General features: G+C 33.4%; 1 protein-coding gene across 4 annotated transcripts in view; it reads left to right on the top strand.

The window, feature by feature from the left end:
• Window positions 1-22,688, top strand: part of LRBA (LPS responsive beige-like anchor protein) — a 748,187-nt gene that overhangs the window by 215,453 nt on the left and 510,046 nt on the right. For all 4 annotated transcript variants that reach the window (XM_065877627.1, XM_065877625.1, XM_065877628.1 and 1 more), the window contains exon 33: window positions 3,372-3,433. In XM_065877627.1, coding sequence (XP_065733699.1) covers window positions 3,372-3,433 — 62 coding nt within the window. The remainder of the gene's footprint in view (window positions 1-3,371; window positions 3,434-22,688) is intronic.

Raw genomic sequence — 22,688 nt, 5'->3', positions numbered from 1 at the left:
ACAAAAAAGGAAATTGGTTTTCTCAGCATCGTGTCATTCAATAGGAGGAACGACTTCATTCTACAAAATTTATACAATGTTTTGTGACAAGAACCTGGGACATCTCATTTTGCTAAGAAGGCGTGTGACAGTGTTCATCCATCGTTCATGGACTGTGCACCACAATTTACTTGGTGCAGTTCTAAGTGAATAGATACTAAAGCAGGTATATGCCGGAGACAATTGGAAGGAAAATTTCATATAGAAATGAAAAAATTCAGTTGATTAATCATTCTAAATGGTGTTTATAATCTAAAGAAGAAAATATTTTGGAATTTGAGAGAAAAGAAAATGGCTGTTCTCTCTACAACAAAATTTTGAATAATCCAACTTTTCCAAAGTATTGCATTTGATGATGTTAGTTCAAGAAGAAGGACCAGAATTAACGATAAAGTTGCACCTATTAGAATTTTATTTGAAATTTAGAAGCAGTATTTTTAAGATGAATATCATGTTTATAGATTCATGAGGAACAGTTAATTATATCCAAATTATAGACAAATACTTTCAAAACCTGGAAAACAGGGAAAAATTTTTGAGTTTATTATGCTTAAATTCTTACTGAAACTTATAATAATGTTTACACCATCGCTTTATCTTTTTGTAAATTATTTAAGGTGACTTAAGATAAATAAATAAAACAACAAACAGGGTTCTTATGTTCCAGACAGTAAATGGTCATGACCATTTTTCATGGTACACTTGAGAATTTAGGTATCTCAGTGCATTCGGATGTTGATAGCTTAATATCTGGTAAGCCATTTAGTACTTCTGAGTTTAATAGTATGGAAAAACAGTGGTAATAGAGGTGGGATAAATAGTCTCTGGTGGAGAAATTGAAGTGGTCTTTGGTTGTGAAACACCAGAAGAGTATAAATCTCTTGGCTTTGGCATTTTCAGTTTGTCTTTTTTGAGGAGACTAAAATTCCATATTGTTGAAAAATCAGTCAAAGGTAAAACCAAGAAAACTGAACCCAAGGGCCAGATTATGAGGCTAGTCAGATCCCTGAGCCTACAGTACCTTGTTCACTTTCTGCTAAGTGGGACAATAATAGGATTTGTGTGTGTAAAATGAAAATTGATGCTTCTGCAACAACTTACAACTTCACTCCAAGTGTTGTTTTAAGGCCTTCCTTTGGGTAATCCTTAGAGTCTGAATGTAGATCTGAAGACAGATTTACTGATTTATAAGTCATTTCTTGCTTTTTTGTCCATGCAACCAGTGTCACAAAACAATTTAGGTCATAGAGAGATGTGATTAAGTTGTGTAATCTGATATCAAGTCCCTTATTGGGATTATTTCCTGTTTATTTATTCCCAAAGTTATATATTTTTGTTTGCAGTATTGATGCCCTTTAGGTAGGAAGCTTAGTATTAGAGGTCTAATATAAGCTCTTTTTTTGTCTTCTGAAGCCCTTTCTCATTTAAAATCCTCCATCGCCCCCTACCCATGCTTTACAGATCTATAAAATCTCACTCTAAAAAACACATGAATCATTCTAATCAAACTATGAAACGTTATTTGACATCTTACTGTCCCTGAACACTCAACCCACTGATCAGTGGTTGTGTCAACCTTCCTGTGGTTTTCTAATCTTTATTTTTGAGAAATAAGACTGAAATAAGTAATTTTTTGAAAGTACGAGTATTGAACTATCCTACAATATGCTGTAGAGAGACAAAGGAAGATCTAGAAATCTTTCTAACTTTGAATGGCCCAAGGCCCTTTTAATCATTATTGTTCATTATCTGAGTGGATATAAAAAGCTGAGCCAGATCAGGGCCTAAATGCTTTGCCAGAAAAGGAAAGGTGGTAGGAATTCTGGTTCCTCTAGAATCGAGCAGTAAGGAGTAATATCCTAGTTGTAGAAAAGACCTGAATTTACTTGCTGCAAGTAGTGGCTTTTGAAGTTGAAATATATGGAACTTCCTGTAGTTGGGTAACATTTTATGAAAAGTGACAGGTTTTCAGACCAACAAAGGCTACACCACCAATAAGAGATGGAGTACTGCTGTGCCCTTCCTTTTGGCCTTGGCATTAGCCTGAGGAGGTATGGTCATCTTAGCTCTATAGAAACAACAGTTTAGTCTAGTTAATGGCCTGTTTGCTTAATGCAACATGTAGATGTTCTGTAGCTAATTTTCATGCCAGTGCTGACACTGTTACCATCATTTCTATGTTACACATTTTTTCAGACATGGAGAAAAATGGTTTTGACTTTTCTAGAAAGTGAAGGGGGTGAACAACCTGTTTAACTTGAATACTATTTGTAAGGCTACAGAATGCCAACATGTGGCGTCAGCAGGTATGAGGCATCATGACTAAAAGAGGGAGAAAGAAAGAACTACAGAGGAAGATTAAAGAAAGGGAATAGGATGGGATAGGATGCCTACAAGAACTTTAATGTGGAGAAAGAAATAAGGTAATTCTGTGGGGTGTGTGAGGGCCATGAGGAATTATTTTAGTTGTTATACTTAGTTTACTTTGAACTTAAACTTACGTTTGCTTAGAAAAATATAATAATAAAAATTTTAATTTTTCTACTTATTACTAGTGTAATTTAGTAATTTTGTGCTTTTAATTATTGGCATTGCTTTTTTTGAGATACTGGTTATAAAATTTCTTTGAATGTTCTTTAAAGTAGTTACTTTATATCTTACTGTTAATCAAAACTAAAGAATTCTTTAGATAGTTATTAACTATATAAAACTTTCTTCCTGAGATATTTTTGGTGAACCCAAATGAAACATAAAAGAGAAATTATAAATGCATTTATTTATAAAAAATCAAGAATATATAACAGACAACGGCTTGCACTTCTGTTAAGGTTTAGAGTGAGGTCACAGGTCAAGGTACTAATAAGAGTGTTTGGGATGTCTGCTGCCATGAAACAAAATGGAAACTTGATTGATAGCTAGAGGGTTGAAGGGAGAGAGTGTGGTGGAGAAAGCAAAGGTCAGGGAGCCATTTCCCTTCTCTGCATGTATAACAATCAACTCTCTCCAAAACAAAATTTAGGTGATATTGGTCAATATGGCATATGTTGTGCACATTTCTATGAGTATTGTGAAATGTCAGTATATATGAAGTTATAATAAATGTTTTAGTAATTTGAAAGCTGAAATGAAATTGGCTACAAAAAATTATGGTTTTGATGCCAAGTTTAAAGTAATTACAGAATGTTTTATTTACACATATGATCAAATATGTATAGGTTTGGTTCTTAGCAAGAAGTTAAATTTTATTTTAAAAACAATTTGGACAAAGTTGTATAAGAAATAAATCCCTTGTTTTTTACTTTGTAATTTAAAAAAAATTCTCTTTGATATAGGTCTGGTTTGCATGAAGTCTAGTAGTTCAGTTGTGGAATTGGTTATGCTACTGTGTTCTCAGGTGAGTGACAAGAATAAATGTTGAATTAAAAATAAATTCTCAAGTGAATTCATTTTGCAAGAAAGTTAAAATTGATTAGAAATTTTTGCTACAATAGTTTTGTGCTTGCAGTTTTAAAATAATTTATTTGTATTGCAAAAGGGTTACTTCTTGTGTTTGGTGCTAACAGTTTATTTCGAAGTGAGTGCTGAGAGAAATAGGATAGATGAATGAGAAATAGAGGTTTTTCGAGCCACATTTTAAAATGTCCAGATCAAATGGCCTTGAGATGACTAAATTTCTTTGCCTTGCATATTAAGGTTACAGAAACAGATTTATTTCTATACCTCGCGGAGTGCCACTCTGACTCCCATGGGAATAATGGGTTTACTTCCCTTTTGTGCAGAGGTTATAAAATGAGTGATAAATAATTTTGAATTCTTGTCATTGCTAATTATTTTTGACATATCTAGTAGATTTGGGAAAACATCAACAAAAATATGACAGCCATCATAATGAGATGTAGTGAATAAATTCCTAAAAGCGAGATTACTTTCATTGTTCAGAAACCTTATACCTCATGTGGTAAACTTTAATGATTTTTTTTTAAACTTATGTAAAAATCATGTATCCTGTAATATTTTCTTTTCTCTTTAGCAGTTAAACAGATGAATGTTTTTATTGAGAGTTTTTTTTGGTAGTCTTTTAAAAATGATATCTTGCTGGTAGTAAATTCCCCTACTTAAAACTTTAAAATAGCCTTTTTTAATAGGAAGAGTATTGGTCTAGAGGTCAAGGGTTCTGACCCATTTCAAAACCTTTGACCTTCATTTAAAACTCTCCTGGTTTACTTGCCTGACGAATAAGGATAATGCAAAATTAATGTTTCTTTTCATCGATTTATTCATTTTAGTGCCTATATTGCCAAATTTATTTTGACTGTGCTGATGGACATTTCATGAATACAAATTAAAGAATCATAGAAGGTGTGAAAAATCAATACTATGCATTGTTAATAAAATGCAATAAGAACAATTACTTCCAGAGATTACATCTAATGGATTTTTAAAATGAGCTTGTGAAGAGTAGTTATGTTTGTAGTGGGCTTATTATTCTTAGATTTAGTGAGAGTCATGTTTTTAAGTGAATTATCTACTTTAGAAAACTCCCATTCCTTTACAAACTGACTGGATAAAATTTCCCATTTAGTAATCTGATTTGAAATAATTGGTCGTTTATTTCTTGAATGGAAATTACCATATACCATTCTTATACTGACATGAAATTACCCTTACTTTAAGAATCATTTGCTTACAGTTTTATATGTATACTCACAGCAGTATGAATTTATTGTTTATAGAGCTGTAATTGTTTCATAGGTGAAGTTTGATAGTGAAGTTTCACTTTCTAGGTTAGAAGAATTTAATGTATTCTTGATACATGAAAGCTGTTTTAAATATAGTATATTACACAGTGGAATGTTAGAAGCTGAAAAGATAAAGAATGACATGTTTTAAGACACCTATTTGTCATGTATGTCACAGTGCTGTTTAATACTATTCCAATCAAATGGGAATATGAAGATCACTTAGAGTAAGTTGCAAAAGTCAGATCATCTCAAAGTTTTGTTTAAATAAAACACATTATTGGTTTGTTTGAAGTTCTTACCATTTTTTATGGGTTCTCCAAAAGTTCCACGGCATCTCTATAAGATGTAGCACAGTGCAAAAACTGACATGAAAAATGAAGCTAGAATTAGCTCCAGATGTATACAGATTGTTCTGGGGTGATAATTACATTTTTCACTTTGAATTTTCCTAATTCAAAGAGGTCAGATTGGCAATCACAAAAGTGATTTATTTTGTTAAAAAGTGAACTGTCTTTTTCTACGTGAAAGCTTAAGAGAGATGAAATTGAATTTGAAGTCGACATTTTGCAGATATTGGGTGGCTGTGGCTTGAGTTTGACTGATAATTTGTTTTAGTCTGAGATAGGGTGGGAAGTAAACAGCTAGCATCATGCTAAAATTTTAATCAATTTTGTAAAGAAGAGATGTAGTGGATTGAGTGCCAAAGATCGAAAGATCAGGTCAAAAACTCCTTTTTAATCACATAAATAATGGGATATGCTTATGAACTTAACGTCTGCAAATTTGATTTAAAACTTTACAAATTAGTTGATGTTAATTTCATGGCAATCAGCCATGTTCTGATTATTTTTCTTGAATCCATTCAAAACTTTTTTTTTGTATTCTTCTTAACAAAGTGTTTAAATCTGCCGTATTTTATTACAGAAGAGAGTTTAGAGCCTGAATTTAAGAAATGAGGAAATGATCACGTTGGGTTTGCTGTCATTAAGACCAAGTAGATCACTATATATTTTGTTAAAGCTTCAGCTAGGATCGTATTTTTCAATATCCACTCATTCATTAATAGGTTTATTAGATACCATTTCATATTTTATCCCATTTAAATTTTAACATTTTAAGACAAAATGTTATTATTTAGAGTTGAAAATCTTTCTTAAAATATTTAGCATGTTATTTTTGAGTAAAGTTTTATATATATATATACTTACGGTTTATTAGTTATGTTTATTCCTATACTGAAAATAATTCAAGAGCTATTTAAGCTCCAAAACCTGATTTTAAGTCTTCTTTACTTCTTTAAAATAAGACTGTATACACTCCTCAGGAAACTGTATATTCTCTGATGCACAGAAAATAATCGAACAACTTCTTAATTATATTTCAGATTCAGTTTTTCAGAAGCATGTAACTTTTTTTTGCCCAATATTTGTTGTGTATGTGTATAAACCTTGTAGAAATCCATATGAATTTAAAGAAAATGTTAAATAAATATTTCAAGTAATATTACTCCAGCATTGTGTAAAGTGTTTATATCCTGCTCATTTGACATTAATATCATTTTTCAAGGAATTGACATTGTATTCAAGGCCACTTTATAAAAGTGTTGTGTTGCTCATCCTAATTCAGTCTGACATACATTCCAATAACACCACCTCCCTTCTTGGGTTTAAAGCTAAATTTATGACTGTGCATTGTGAAGTGCGTCATTTAAAAATGGTTTCAACCCAAAACATCTAATAAATAAATAATGTGTATGGCTACTCAGTAGTAGACTTTCTAGACTAGAAATCATTCCATCGGATACTCAACAGTCCACTATCGGAGAGGGCTGTCAGATAAATCTTATGGTAGCTGCATTCATGTCCTGTAAATCACATATTATTGTCTGAGCCTTCTGCCAGGTCATCTATTCTTTTCCCATTTATCAGAAATGCATAGAGTATATAGAAAAACTAGAAGCACCATGTAGTCTGGCCTGGCATCCTGTGTGAGTAATTAATTAGCAGTAAAAGTTAATTTAAAAATAGTGTTAGTTTGATTTTTCTTCAATACATTTTTCAACAAAATATGTAGATTGTTGCTATTTTGGGAAATATTTCCTTTGCATGAAGGTAATAACAAAAGGTTTGGTCATTTCTTTCAATATCTCTGAATTATTAATTTTAAAACTATAATGTTCATAATGAGAACCAGCTATCACTATTCATATGATTCTTTAATGTCTGTTTCGTGGTTGAATTATTGCCATTTGAATTTTTTCCTGAATCTTCATAGTAAAGTGTTCCTCTTTTCCATCACTCTCCTCTAATTTCTTTTCTCTAATTCTGGTTTTCTTCTCCTTTTTGAGTTTATTCCTTCTAAATATGTGACATTAATGTTATTGCTCTTGGCTTTTTATTTCATGAGCTTTTCTTTTTCATAGTTGTGATGAGTATTTTGGGTAAAGTAGATAATTTAAAAAAAAAAAAAACCCCGAGAGGGATAGGGGAAAGCAAACCAGCTCTATACCATGGCACAAAGGCATCTTTCATTATTAGGCCTCTCTTACTGTTTGGACCTCATTTCTTATCACTTTGTTTTTGTAACTGTTCTCAAGCTATGCGAGCTATTTAAAGTTACCCAAATGTGCCATCATAATTTTGTGTCTTGGCGTAGGCTTTTTCTTTCCCTATAATTTCCTTCCTTCAAATTTGGTGAGTCTAATTGTTGGCTTCTTCTCATCACTCCGAACTCAGCTTAATTATGCTCTTCTCAGATCATATCTATAGTTGGTATCTTTTTTGCACGTCTTCATCTTAGCACTCATCATATCACAAATTTTAACTATACCTGTGCTAGTTTGCTACTTCTTTATTGCCAGTCTCCCTCTCTCTACTCTAGGTCCTATGAAGGTTACAACTATTTCTGTTTCATATACCTAGTATACTAGGTAAACTGTGAAATGTGCCTAGTACCCAGCACAGTCCCTGGCATCTGATGGCTGCTCAGTAAATATATATGGAATAAATAAATAATTCAACTCCCAGCTAAATTGCCATCTCCTCTGGAAAGCTTTCTTTGACTCCTCTCTTCCCCACAACTCTAAGCCTAGGTGAGGTATACATCCTAAGCACTCACTTGACCCACCTTATAGTAATTTCATTCTTTATTTAAATTGTATATTATTTTTTTTCTTTCCCGTTAGACTTTAAGTTTCTTAAAGGTAAGCACTGTGTTTTATTTTCTATTGTATCTCCAACATTCAGCATAATTACTTTTCAACCAAATATTTATATAATTGTACAATTAATAAATGAATGGTAACATTGATCATAAACACTGTATTTTGGGCTTTTACCTTTTGGTCCTTTTCATTATGAAACATCCTCATTCTTTTGTGTGTTATTAAGTGTGTATTAATTGTTCATTTTTATTGTCAGCTATTTTGTCATTGCCAAATATTGTAGTCATGTTCATTTATAAATGAGAGTCTTTTTTCATTTTCTTTTGGCTTAATCAGATTTACTTCTTTTTAAAAAATCAAAGTTATTGAAGCATAATTAATATACAATATATATGTAATATTTTACAATATTATATACAAGAGTATATATACAATATCTTAAGTGTACAGTTCAATGCATTTAGATATATACACAACCGTGTAACACCCATTTCAATCCAGAAAGTTCCCTGTGCTTCTGTAATCAGTCCCTACTGGTATCACCTCAAGTTGCTACTGATTTGATTTCTCTTACTGTGTGTGCGTTTTACTTATTGTGGAACTTAATATAAATGGAGATTTACTTCATTTAACTGTGGTGCTTAACTCCTCAGAGTGTGCTGTATATAGGGTACACGTCAACCTTTTAAACTAAAACTCACTATCTAATATTAAGAAAATGGTGTGGTTTTTAAAAAGAAATAATTGAGTCAGTAAAACATAGGTTATCTTCTGCTAACCACAGAATAAGAATTTTGAGTTTAAGTTGCTCATTGAAAATATAAAAGTCTTCTTAACTTCCTTATGCATTTTTTTTTACCTATAAGGAAATCTTATGGTATGGAGCTTTTATGCAGCAGTATTGTGAGGCCATAAACTATACTTCGAAAAAAAAAGTTCTAGGTTTTTGTTTTCACTGTCTGTCAGGCTCAGTTCAAATGCTATCTCTTATACAGAGCTTTGTGTCAGTTTATTTACCCTGAGTCCTCCTTAATATGCCTTAATATGCCTGCTTGTGGTATTTCTTTTTTTATTTAGCAAACATGTCCTGAATGATTTTAAGACAAGTCTCTCCTTTTAATCTAGTAAGAGAGACAAATAATTGTAATACAACATAGAATTTTTATGAGGACTTTAAGAGAAATAGAAGCAAATAGTAGGGGCAGGGAGTGGAATTAGGAATGGGGCATAAAAATGTATTTATTAATCCCTGTTTAATTTAACTAATTTTATTTCTGTTCATGAACAGATCATTTCAGGCTCCTTTGCCTTTCAGTCAAAAATTTTTTTCCAGGTTCTATCTATGTTTTTTTTATAATTTCATCGAGATCAATAGATATTCAAGTTCTTAAAGCATTTCCTCTACTCTTTGCTGTACCTATAATTTTCCTTGGTTAGATTTGTGGTAGCCGGCTACTTGTTTGATCAGTTCTCACTGTCCAAAACTTCCAGTACAGCAAATCCTAGTGTGTACTGTGTGATGAAAATGGATGTTCTCTGAGAAAAGCAGACAGTGGTAAATAAGCTTGGAAAATGTTCATTTAAATTTAATTAGGATCTTTACTGGAGGGTTCCTCAAGGCCTTTAGTCAATACATGTGTGTATGTGTGTGTATGTGTATAAAAAATATATATATAAAATAAAGTGTATTGTTGAATCTGTTATGAGAATAATATTAGTATATTTGATCACAAAATGCTTTTTATGGCCATAGTGTGTATGGATAATTTTTGTGAAATATACTTTAGGAAAAGCATCAGTGTTGACACAGTGAATAATACAGGAAATGCTTCTTTTTGTATTCTGCTTCTGGTTTTCTCTGCTTCTCCAATCACAGTGATTACAGAAAATCAGTAGATTTGCAAAAGTACAGCTGTTTTTTTCATGAAACACTGTGATTATTTTTACTTCATTCAAGAATTAACTCAATTACCTGTTCTCTCTCCTTTGTAGGTAATTTGGACTCAATTTACATGTTGTTTCTGAAGGGATAGATGTTCAGAACTGATTATAGTAAGATTTGGTATTCTTTCTAGAACAACTTAAGTTTAACCAGGAGTGTGTGTGTGTTTGTGTGTATTTTTACACACACATATATGTATTTTTACAATATTTATGTAGAACTAATCCAAGCTTAAGAATAAATTCAAATATTTTGACATCAATTGATTATATAGCTATTTCCTACATTAGTTGAGTGAATCCAGTTACATTTTTAGTCAATATTGTGGCAGTTTATGCTCTGTAATCATGTTTAAGTGTCTGGCATAAAGTCTAGAAACCAGGGTCAGAATATATTTTATATTAATGGGATATTACATACATTGTTAGTGACCCATTTGTAGAATCGGGCTTTGCTATGCACTTAAAGAGGTGCAAGAGGTCCAAATAAAATGAAATTAATCTGTATGTGACTGTCATATGATACAATGTCTGGTGAAAGAAATTTTCAGTATTTGTCAAATAAATGAGTAAAATTTTAGCAATAAAATTTTAACAATTTTTAATAGAATAAAGATTTAGTGATAATTTATAGTTACACAGCTAAATTATACAGTGGCTGTTGCTCTTCTTAGGTCATCCATTTATCCATTCAAACAATTAGGATTTGAGATAGCTTGTAATCAAGACGTAGACATAATAAAAATATGAAGTCATTATAAAGGTTAATTGGGTTAAAGAATTAAGAGTCATGAAATCACTCTGATGCCTAAGTCCAGGGGTTTTCACTAAAATCTGTTTATGTTTTTTGTTTTTTTTTTTAAGTATAATTTGTATATAAGGCATTTCCTAAAGTTAGTAGACAACAAAAATCTATGTTGATATCCTTAACCCTGAGAAGTGAGGGAGAATGGAATGCTGCTAGGAAATTCACCCAGGTATATTTAGGAAGATTCATTAAATTAATAGATGGGAGAGGAATTTACTCTTCTTCTGATATGGTCTGAAGAACTCTATCTTTGACATGTACAGATATTTTTGGCATAAGAACATATAAAAATCTTTCTGTGCATATATTGTGTAATAACAAAACTCATTTAATATGTGGGTTTTTTGCTTTTGCTATAAATTAGAATAAAAATAGTTTAAATCCTATTAACTCTTATTAATCTTTATTTCTTTGCTTAGATGCCCCCAACATTGGATTATAAGTTGTGAATACACCAATTTAGAGAACTCCATCTTAGAGTTAAATTTACAGAGATAAGTGCTAAAGAAGGGTTAAATTTATGCACATAAGAGCTATTTTCGTACTTATGCTATATTATAAGTTTTGTTTCTTTTGTTAGATTGAAAACTCCTTGAAGTCAGGAAGCCATTTCTTTTCTTTTTTTTTTTTTGCGGTATGCGGGCCTCTCACTGTTGTGGCCTCTCCTGTTGCGGAGCACAGGCTCCGGATGCGCAGGCTCAGCGGCCATGGCTCACGGGTCCAGCCGCTCCGCGGCATGTGGGATCTTCCCGGACCGGGGCACGAACCCATGTCCCCTGCATCGGCAGGCGGACTCTCAACCACTGCACCACCTGGGAAGCCCCAGGAAGCCATTTCTTAATTGTCCATTTTGTCTATGTTGTTTATTAGTGTCAGATTATAATAAAATAATCATTTAATAGATATTTGTTGAATAAATCAATATATTTACCTTATTTAAGTAAAGTTCCCTTTAAATTTAATTCTTGAGTTTTTGATTCATTAAAAAGTATTTTTTTTAGTTAAGGAACAGACACCATTCTATTTAATACTTTTATTTCTTCTATTCAATTTTATCTTAATCTGAAAGGCAATTTACCCCTTTTATCGAGGTTTCAGACCCTAATTCTGAACTCTTACCCTATGCTTACTTAAATGTTTTAAAGTAAGAAAATGATACGTATTAAATCTCTTTCACCTGATCAGCTTTGGGTCTCAAAAAGATCCGTTAAGAGTCACAAAAGGACCTGTTAAAAGTCTCAACTGATGACCTCTTATGAAGAAATCACTTTGTGCATGTAGATTTTCCTCTTTCTGTAGAATTATTTCCATCACGTTTAAGTCACTAGCTTCAAATAACTCAGCATTCATTTCAGGCACCACAGCTTCTGCTAACAAAGGGAATATGACAAATGTTGAACCTCTGGCTCTTAAAAATGATGTTTACCCAAATATTTTAGCACATTGTTCGTGAAGGTTTCTTAAAAGAGACAAATCTATATCTGAATAGAAAGATTGCTAAAAGTGCTTGCATGGCAACAAATTTGCAAAATGTATTAAATGTTTAAATTTATACTTTGATATGCTGTCAAATCATTCAACTTTCTTTGTAACCAGCCTTCCTTTTTCCAATGTAAATGGGACTTTAGGGGCAATTGGATTCTTTAAGACCAGTTTATATGTAGCATGGTCCAACTAGGATCAGTATAATTTAATATTTCAACCTTTTCTCAATGTTACCCCTCCTTTTATTTTATTTTGGATGCCTTTATTCCTCATCCTTAGAATATATTTATAGAAAATTAGTGAATGTAAATTGATTGTCTCTGATTTGTTATTGTCAGGGCTTGTGACCTTTTGATTGCGAATGGATGAGAATCAATATGGTAATGATTAACACTGGGTTCAAAAAAGTAGGCTTGCAGTACAATCACCTGTTTTTATCTTAGAGCTGCTGTGAATGCTTTGTCCTTATAATGTCAAAGGCTGTGAGCATAGGTGTTCTGTATTGAAGTGCTCAGAATTAACTTAATTTTGTGTGCAATCAAAATATTTGACCTTATGAGAAGGAACTAGAGACCTTTGAAGAAGCATGATGGGAAGCCTGTGGGAGTTGGAGAGGGTAGTTTAAGATTCATGCTATGTTAACCGGTCATGAACATCTTAAATGCACTAATACTTGTGAAGCATTTGAAACCAGCTTAATAACTGCACTTTATGCTAGTATGGAAGAAAAAAATTATAGTTTTACTTGATTCAGATTTTTATAACTTGCTTTTATAAGGTGGACTCATTTGTCTTTAAACAATAGCAAAAACATTAAAAACAAATAAATCAGACTGAATTATTGCATTCACTTTTAAAAAATAAAATATTTAACTTGATGGATTAGTGAACATTAATTGATCTTTATTTGAATCTGGATGCAGACCTTTCCAGTATTAATTTAAAGTGCTTTGTAACCAAAGAGAAGCATAATTTAACTTTAGCTCAGGATTTATTCTGAAATACAGGCATCCTGTTGATTCACTAGCGCACTAGGATTTAGAAAACAACACCTTTTAAGGTAAATTTTGTGGAACTGGCAGTACACCCTGTGGCTTGGCAGTCTAGTCAGAAGGATGATACCATGCTGACTATATAACTAGATCTTTGAACGTTATTCTCAAGGGTGGTAAATGCAAAACAAAGTAATATCAACTGGCACTTAATTCTGCAAGTTCCCTGCTGATTGGGGTATTCAGAGAAATGGAACTCTTCCTGACAGGAAGTCAGCCTATGAGTATGGAGACATCTGAAAATAAAGTGTGCTTTAATTTGGCACCCCACCGTTTTACAGCTGGTCTTTTAAATTGGGATTAGGCAGCGAGTGAGAAGAAAAGGGGAATACGTGAATGGAAATATTCTAAGCATAGTGTTTTCCTTTGGTTTTAACATAATTATGATTACAGCTCGGTTTCTGTGTTTCTCAGCTTTGACTGCTTATTGTTTGGTTTTGCTTAGTCCTTTCTTTTTTTTCTATTCAAATTAATCCACTGAAGTTAAAGTATTACAAAAAGGCTAGATTAAAAGCGTAAAGCTTGAGATTGTCTTTGTTTTTATACCAAAACTCTCTGATAACTTTTTTTCATAAATAGTATATAATTTAATAGTTTTTAAGCAGAGTAATCAGAGTTCTTAGGATCTAGATTTAAGATTTGCTGTCAATTTTAAAGTGTTTACACTATTTGCCTCAGTTGACTGAGTTTAGTACTTTAGTGCAGTTAGACTATAATAGCATTATGTATACATATATATATATATAAAACACAGTATAGTTTAGGGAGGGACAATTATTATATATAAGTAGTTGCCCATATATTCCATATGTTATGCATCTTTTAGTCAGGCAGCTGTTTTTAGTCAAGCTGCCATTTTATAATATGAGCTTCCAGAAGCATGCATGCAATTTTAATAAAACCTGGAGTTTGCACTTTGATTTAGGCCTGAATAAAGCACGAATCAGAAGCCTGAAGGCTATTTGTTTTTCTAGTAGTTACTTCCTCAGTTGCTGGAGATGGACTTTGTAGAGGTGGCTGTTGTCTCCATCATGGGTAACAAAAGGAGAAAGGGAAAAGTCACTTTGGAAAGGGTCTTAGGAAGAGACTGAGGTCAGGAAAATGCTGTGATGATAGATTTTTGAATTTTAATAAACGTTTTTCCCTCTACCACTTGTTAACTCTGTAACCATGGGCAAATCACTTCACTTGCTTGAGACTCAGTTTCTTATTGAGTGAAATGGGTGTAATAAAGATTATATTAGATAATATATGTAAAAGGATGTAGAACAGTCCATAGAGCAAAGTAGGTTGTAAATTAAAGTTATTAGTTTCTGAATCTAAGTGTTTTTAACAGCACACAAAATCTTCTCTTCAGTATTTTTAGTGCCTCTTGTTTTCTTTTAATGAAATTAGATTTTTCATATCTATGCTTTAGTTCACCATTATTTTCTGCAGTGTCTCTTTCATTATTTTCTCTTCTTTCTATGATTATATGCCCAGTCTAGTCCATTTTCATCTCAAACCATACATTATTAGATCTATGAGATATCCCATAAATTTGCAGTTTTGGGCCATTTTCATGTAGGCAAGGTTAATGGTTAACATTCATATTTTCCATAGGCTTCCAAAGGTGATCCCACTGTTTCCTGTGCTAGCTATAGTGATCACTCCTTTGGAAGTCAATAAAGTATACCTTAATACAAGTGAGATGGATGTCATTTTAGGGATTAGTACTCCAGTGATTTTCTTAAAGATGTCTTCTGTATATTTCAGTGCTTTTTATTTATACTACATTACTTTCAACACACCTCCTGTGTTACCATAGTTGAGAAATGCTTTTATAACAGTTAACCTAGGTCACTGATTATCAACCTTTTTTTTTTTTTTCTGGCCAGATACATCATCATTAACAGTTGCTTATTATGATGAGTCTCACCCTGAGTGCTGTCAGAATTGGGGAGACAGGCAGGGACAAAAGGAGGTATCATTTGAAAAAGGTCTCCATAAAGAATCAGAAATTCTGATCCAGCTTATTCCTGAATTAGAGAAATGGCCTTTTCCTTTGTGTTGATTTTTACCTCTTTCAGTACGTACTACCAAGTTGACTTTCCTACAGGAGTCTCTTTGTATTTCCTTTCCAAGAGAAGCTGCAGTTTTACTGACTTATCAGATTCACACCCCACTGCCTTATTTTGAAGTTCTCTAATATCTATTTTATTTTAGTTTACACTTATTTCTCTGCTGCTTTGTAAGTAGCATTCAGGTATTTGACATATGCGTTATGTGTATCATGTCATTTTCTGGTTATTTTACCAGAAAAATCAAACTGCCTAAACCCGAATCTGTTCTGACATTCTTCTGACATCTTCCTTTCCACAAGGTGCTTTTACATATAGTGAGTATGAAAATGCATGGCAGTATCCTAAATACTGGATACATAGGGCATTCTTTTTGATAATAATTATGTATTTTTGAAAAATTTTTGTTGGAATCTCAAGTTTTCATTAAACATTCAGTTAAAACAGTGGAATTGTCTTGTTCGGTCTGTTGATTTGTCATGTTATTCTTATTATCAGATACCACATAATTGAGAGCAAACTTAAGTCTGGTTTCTTATTGTTCTTTTTTCAGAGGGGAGGTGGTCTGTTCCTTTACCTAAGAAAGCTTACAGCTTTGCTTAATCTTTCAGAGTTGTGTCCTATTTATATGTATTGAAAAGATTCACTGTTGTTTTATAGCACTAATTTGTAGCTTAGTTTGTGAACATATGTTTCTTTTTTTCTGGTACTGTAAGTTAAGGAAGAGAAAAGGAGTTTGATCATTGGCAGTGAGAAAGTAAAACAACGGGAAAGTTTTTTACAAAGAAGCTTTCTAATTCTTGTTAGTATCTTAACCAAGTCTGAATTGCTGCCTTACTTATTTGGACATTTGGCAGTGCTGTCATTGCTTTTCTGCTAATTATTAGGAGTTGTTCTTAATGATATCTGCTTGTTACCTGTATCTTCTATCTCAGCTGCCCAGATTTGAGTTTCTTGTAGCCTGGTAGCTAAATTTCTGGAACTGAAAACAAAACCAATCACAACTCAATCATTGTTAGAACCAACACCTGTAGCACAAGTTAACTTGCTTAAAAACTTTTCCAACTCTTGCCACAATATACTAATTATTAAAAAATGCCTTTATATCTTTTGAATTTTGTTGAACTTTGTAGTAAAGTTCACTTTTGTTCAACTAGCTCTTTCTGTTCTTTTAATTTGGTTTCTCTAGTACGATAGGCTGAAAAATCGTTCCCCAAAAGATATTCACGTCAAATCTCTGGAACCTATGAATGTTACCTTATTTGGAAAGAGGGTCTTTGTGTGATTATGTTAAGGATTTTGACATGAGGGATACTCCTGCATTATTTGGATGGGCCCTACATACTGTTATATGTGTCCTTATGGCAGAGAGTCAGAGAGAGATTAGAGATAGGTACCCAGAGGAGGAGGCAGTATGATGATGGAGCAGAGAGCAGTGTGGTCACAAGCCAAGGACTGCTGAGAGCCACTAGAAGCTTGGGAGAGGCAAGGAGCAGATTTTCCCCTAGAGTCTCCAGGAGAAGAGCAGCTTGATTTTGGCTCAGTGAAACTCATTTTGGACTCCTGGCCTCCAGAACTGTGAGAGAACAGACTTCTAGTAATTTAAGCCACCAAGTTTGTGACGATTTGTTATAGCGGCCACAACAAGTGAGTAATCTATCTAGTGAGTGTTCTTAGTGCCATGCTCTTCCCTCCTTCACCTAACAGTGTTAAATTATGGTCTCTTTAAGAAACACTTGAATGTTTGTTATAAGGGAAATTGAGTCAGGTACTGTTGAGAACCCCAAGAGATAGGCATCGCTACCTTTAAAGAATTTTACTGTAGTTGAGACAAATTCCAATTTGTAAAGTTACTGACCCAGAAAAAAAAGGCAAAATAAGCTAGTATTGCATATATTTCTAATGGAGATGAAATTGATATGAATAAAATACTGCCAGAGAGATGCACCACTGATTATTTGCGCAGCAAAACCAGGTTATCAAGTATTTCATTTCACTATTTTAGTTATGTTGTAGGTCAAAATGACCTACATGGTAATGTTTATCCATAACATGTTTTAGGACTTTTGCATTAAGCTTAAAGTTTATACCAAATAATATCTCATTAGGTACATTGATAACTATTTGAAAATATTATGGAATCATTCTGGACTGAAAGGCCTTACTCCTCTTCATTGGGAAAGTCATTAAGCATACTGTGATTGGCTATAGCTTGTGGCTGTTGACAACTATAACATACTACTGCAGCACGTAATGTATGTGTCTTAGTACTGTAAAATTAGGACCAAAGCTTTATTGGTAGATGTTGTATGAGGTTTGGAAAAATTTGATTCTGAAGATGTAATTTCATAGCATAAACATAAATGATACTTTATTTTCTCCTAATGAATACATTTCACAGTTATTTACTTTTCATTTGATGTAAAATTTTGAATACTGAAATTAAATCTCACTTTGTATTAAGAATTTATTCAATGAGCACATAGTATCAGTTTACAGTGGTCACTGTTCAGAGTGGTAGACTCCAAATGGTTAAACAGCAGGGGAGTTTTCTGCTTTTAGTTAAAAACTGCTGTTTTCTATATGCCTTATTTACTACATTTTAAATTCTTAATGTTGTGTGCTGTGGGATTGGGCATGCAAAAGTCAGCAGAAAGAGTCTGGTTTTTTCATCTAGAGCTATTACTTGCTGTACAATAATAAAGGCACTATTTTATTGGGTTACTTGTAATTAACTTCAGCACTAGGCATTCATATAAATCATTCGTAATCTGTTTTCTTTAGATTTTTATTCTTTTAAACTGGTTTAATGTACTTGCTTTCTGTTCTCTTTTTACATATGGATGGAGGTTGTAATTGCTTTTTGGAATTAGGCTGTCAGAAATCAACATATATGTGAATTCAATAAATGACTGAGGCAAGCTAATGAATTTTATATAACATTTTATAGAGATTTGTTACTGAAGTATTATCTAGTAGTATTTGTTTTGTTGCAAATTTAATAAATAACCATACTTTCAAGTTAAAAAGTGTCTACAGATTTAGAAATTTAAAATGGCAACAATTATTAATTAGAAAATATATTTACTATGTTTTTCAAAATCCTGAGATAGCAAAGACATGAAATTTCCTTGAACACTTGTCTGTCAATTTATTGACATTCTTCTTTTAATTTTAAACATTTGAATCTTCATATATTTTCCATAATATTAGCTGGTAAATGCCCTTTCATAGATTAACTAGTATGTAATTTATATTATTTTGTGTTTACAACTTTTTTATGATTATTAGTTTAAAATTGAGTGAAAATGAATTAGAGGGAGCCTAAAAGAGGCATCTAAAAAGAAACACATATGTATGTCTGGCTGAGTTTAAGTAACTGTATTATTCAAAATTAATGTTAGAAAACAAAACTTTGTCTCTAAAATTACCTTCATTTTATAAATGTTTACAGTGATCTGTAGAAAGAGTTTAGAGGTATAGGTAGTTTTATTCTCTCCCAGGACACCAAAAGCTTGACTTGATGATCCCTATAAAAGGAATGTTAGGTGTATTGAGGTGGGGGATGGGAGGCATGAAGAATGTACCATGTCCTGAAAGTAGTGCTTTTAAAAATAATTAAGTTGGTAAATACTTTTTATTATAGCTGAGTACCTGAGATGGTTTAAAAATCTTTTTAAAATAAGTAGCTGTTTTATATAGTTTTAATGGAAGTCTTTCATGTTTCCTCTCCAGCAGTCTCTAATGAACGCTCCTTGTAATTTCAGTGCAGGCTTTGAGATTCCCTAAAGACTTGACTTCAGACCTCAAAGGGCAGCAATTGCCACATGTCTGGAGAACTGGAGTTGCCAAACAGACTGACCATGTACTAATAGGACACATTTATATAGCTTCTGAACATGAAGCCTTGATATAAGCTTAATGATGATCGTCTGTTGAGAGCTTGTTGCTGGAAAGGGTTAGAGCAACTTTTGTCACCTTTATTGAAATCAAGCTTTCTTTATTGATTAGTGAAAGATCTTGACTATATTGACGCCAGTTTGGAAGTTATTTGAAAGATCATTGTTGACTGGAGAATATGTTTTTTCTGAAAAAGTTTAAAAACAGATTTTTTAAAGAAACTTGCAAATTTATTAATTTTAAAGTATGCTTAAACACAACACCAGGGGATTATTGCTTTTTTGATTATTTACAAACAGTTTAAAACTATATTGTAATCACATACTTGATTGCATGGTTATCTCAACTTTTTGGTTTTTTTTTTTTTTTTTTGCGGTACGAGGGCCTCTCACTGTTGTGGTCTCTCCTGTTGTGGAGCACAGGCTCTGGACGCGCAGGCTCAGCGGCCAAGGCTCACGGGCCCAGCCGCTCTGCGGCAAGTGGTATCTTCCTGGACCGGGGCACGAACCCGTGTCCCCTGCATCCAGGGTTGAGGTGGACTCTCAACCACTGTGCCACCAGGAAAGCCCTATTTTGTCAATCCTATAAACAGTTATTTTCTCAATATTCAATTCCTTCCACATAGTAAATGTTCAAAAGCATTTGTTAAATAAGCAGTTATGAAACTGAACCATTTGCTAATCCAACTTTAATAGAATTTTTCTTTCTTTTCTCTATTTTGTAGTTATCTGTGTGTATATTTTATTTATAAACTGAGCCATACTACTTGTACAAACTAGGTGTACAATTTAGATGTACATGTTCACAAAAATCATCAAAGCGAAAACTTGCCAAAAGGTAAAATTTTCTTTTGATATTTCATGTAATGATTTGTTTTACCCTCTATAGAGACAGTGGAATAAAACCTGTTCTTTACTATTATGCTATAGTCTTTCCTGGTATGTGGTTCCTCAAGTTTCTGTTAGATATGCTGTTGAGAGAGTGCTGACACAAAGTGCAAACAATGCTGAAAAGTTCTTGATAGTTTACTTTGAGCACTTAAGATTACTATATCATGACTATGAACCAGTTTTCTCTGGTTTTGACCTTTAGTCCTGTGCATAATGTGGTTCTCAATTTTGTGTTAATACATTCCCTTCCTCATTTGAGCTCTCCTTTGTGGCCTACTCCCTTGACTCCTAATAGTGTTTCTGACATGTATTTAGGTACTTGGAATTATATCCAGCCAATTTGATTTATTTAACAAAGGCATAGATAACTGTAACATCTTAAAATATTAATATTGATATTCCATTGAAGAGCAGAAGCCTTTACATTTTTAATTTCTTATAAGAAAACTGAAATAATTTGATGAGTTTAGGTGTTTGTTAACAAATTATTCTTCATTCCATTTTTAAGTTAAATTATGTTTGGATCCTTAGGTCAATACTTAAAAAAAAGGAGAATATTTTATTACCAATAGCAATGAAGTTAATTTTATTTGGTAGCATGTAAAATACTATCTTTAAAAAAAATTCTTAATAGTTTATGATACATTTACATTTTCATAGTTTTTTTTTAACATCTTTATTGGAGTATAATTGCTTTACAATGGTGTGTTAGTTTCTGCTTTATAACAAAGTGAATCAGCTATACATATATCCCCATATCTCCTCCCTCTTGAGTCTCCCTCCCACCCTCCCTATCCCACCCCTTTAGGTGGTCACAAAACACCAAGCTGATCTCCCTGTGCTATGTGGCTGCTTCTCACTAGCTATCTATTTTACATATGGTAGTTGTATATATGTCCATGCCACTCTCTCACTTCATCCCAGCTAACCTTCCCCCTCCCCATATCTTCAAGGCCATTCTCTACGTCTGTGTCTTTATTCCTGTCCTGGCCCTAGGTTCTTCAGAACTATTTTTCTTTTTAGATTCCATATATATGTGTTAGCATACAGTACTTGTTTTTCTTTTTCTGACTTACTTCACTCTAGGTCCATCCAACTCACTACAAATAACTCAATTTTGTTTCTTTTTATGGATGAGTAGTATTCCATTGTATATATGTGCCACATCTTTTTTATCCATTCATCTGTCGACGGACACTTAGGTTGCTTCCATGTCCTGGCTATTGTAAATAGTGCTGCAATGAACATTGTGGTACATGACCTTTTTTTAAATATCTTTATTGGAGTATTATTGCTTTACAATGGTGTGTTAGTTTCTGCTTTATAACAAAGTGGATCAGTTATACATATATATATGTCCCCATATCTCTTCCCTCTTGCGTCTCCCTCCCTCCCACCCTCCCTATCCCACTCCTCTAGGTGGTCACAAAGCACCGAGCTGATCTCCCTGTGCTATGCGGCCGCTTCCCACTAGCTATCTATTTTACGTTTGGTAGTGTATATATGTCTATGCCACTCTCTCACCTTGTCCCAGCTTACCCTTCCCCCTCCCCATATCCTCAAGTCCATTCTCCAGTAGGTCTGTGTCTTTATTCCTGTCTTGCCCCTAGGTTCATCAGAACTTTTTTTTTTTTTTGCGGTACGCAGCCTCTCACTGTTGTGGCCTCTCCCGTTGCAGAGCACAGGCTGTGGACGCACAGGCTTAGCGGCCATGGCTCACGGGACCAGCCGCTCTGCGGCCTGTGGGATCTTTCTGGACGGGGGCACAAACCCGTGACCCCTGCATCGGCAGGCGGACTCTCAACCACTGCGCCACCAGGGAAGCCCTGAATTTTATTTTTTATCAGGGAAAACATATATTATTTCACAGATCTAATAATAGTATAAAACTTAAACTGACAACAGCAATTCCCTGCTACAATTCTTCTTCTCTCCCTTGATTCTTACTTTCTTGAAGGAGCCACATTCAGATCTCCTAGCTTTTGACTCTGCTAGTTACTTTCATATTTCTAAATGATAGCTATTTCTGGATTTTTCTGTTATAGGTATTATCTAATGTCTTCTATGGAAGATGACTATTGAGTACTTATATTGCTGTCCCTGTTCATTTTATGTACTCTCTTGTTTCCAGGACAGTTATATCATAGTGTTTAGTTAAAACCATACCTAGCATTTACATTTTCGTGACAATGTAAATATCTGTGCAGACCCACAAAATGTACCATGCTTACCCAACTACCTTCCCTCTCCTTCCTCCCTCCTTCCTTTCTTCCTTCCTTCCTTCCTTCCTTCCCTCCTTCCTTCTTCTCTCCCTCCCTCCCTCCCTCCCTGCCTCCCACTTGTTTGTCTCTTTCTTTCATTGATTCTCCTGGAATTAGTAACTTCCTACTTTTTTTGTTAATTTAAATTTCTGTGTACCCACCACAAATTTATTTCTGAATTTTCCGCTGAAATCATATAACTTCTACCAGTGTAATGAACACACTTGGTATCTATTGGTTCAATTCTTTTCCTTGGAGATACAGTACCCAGAGTTCTCTGTTTTCTTGTTCTTGCCTGGATTGGTTATTCCTTAGTTGCGTAGAAAGGTGTCATCTGGAGGCTTCTT

The sequence above is a fragment of the Phocoena phocoena genome, chromosome 5, assembly GCF_963924675.1.
Source record: "Phocoena phocoena chromosome 5, mPhoPho1.1, whole genome shotgun sequence".
Lineage (NCBI taxonomy): Eukaryota > Metazoa > Chordata > Mammalia > Artiodactyla > Phocoenidae > Phocoena > Phocoena phocoena.
Note: the sequence above shows the minus strand (reverse complement) of the source record. Positions and strands in the feature narration are given on the sequence as shown.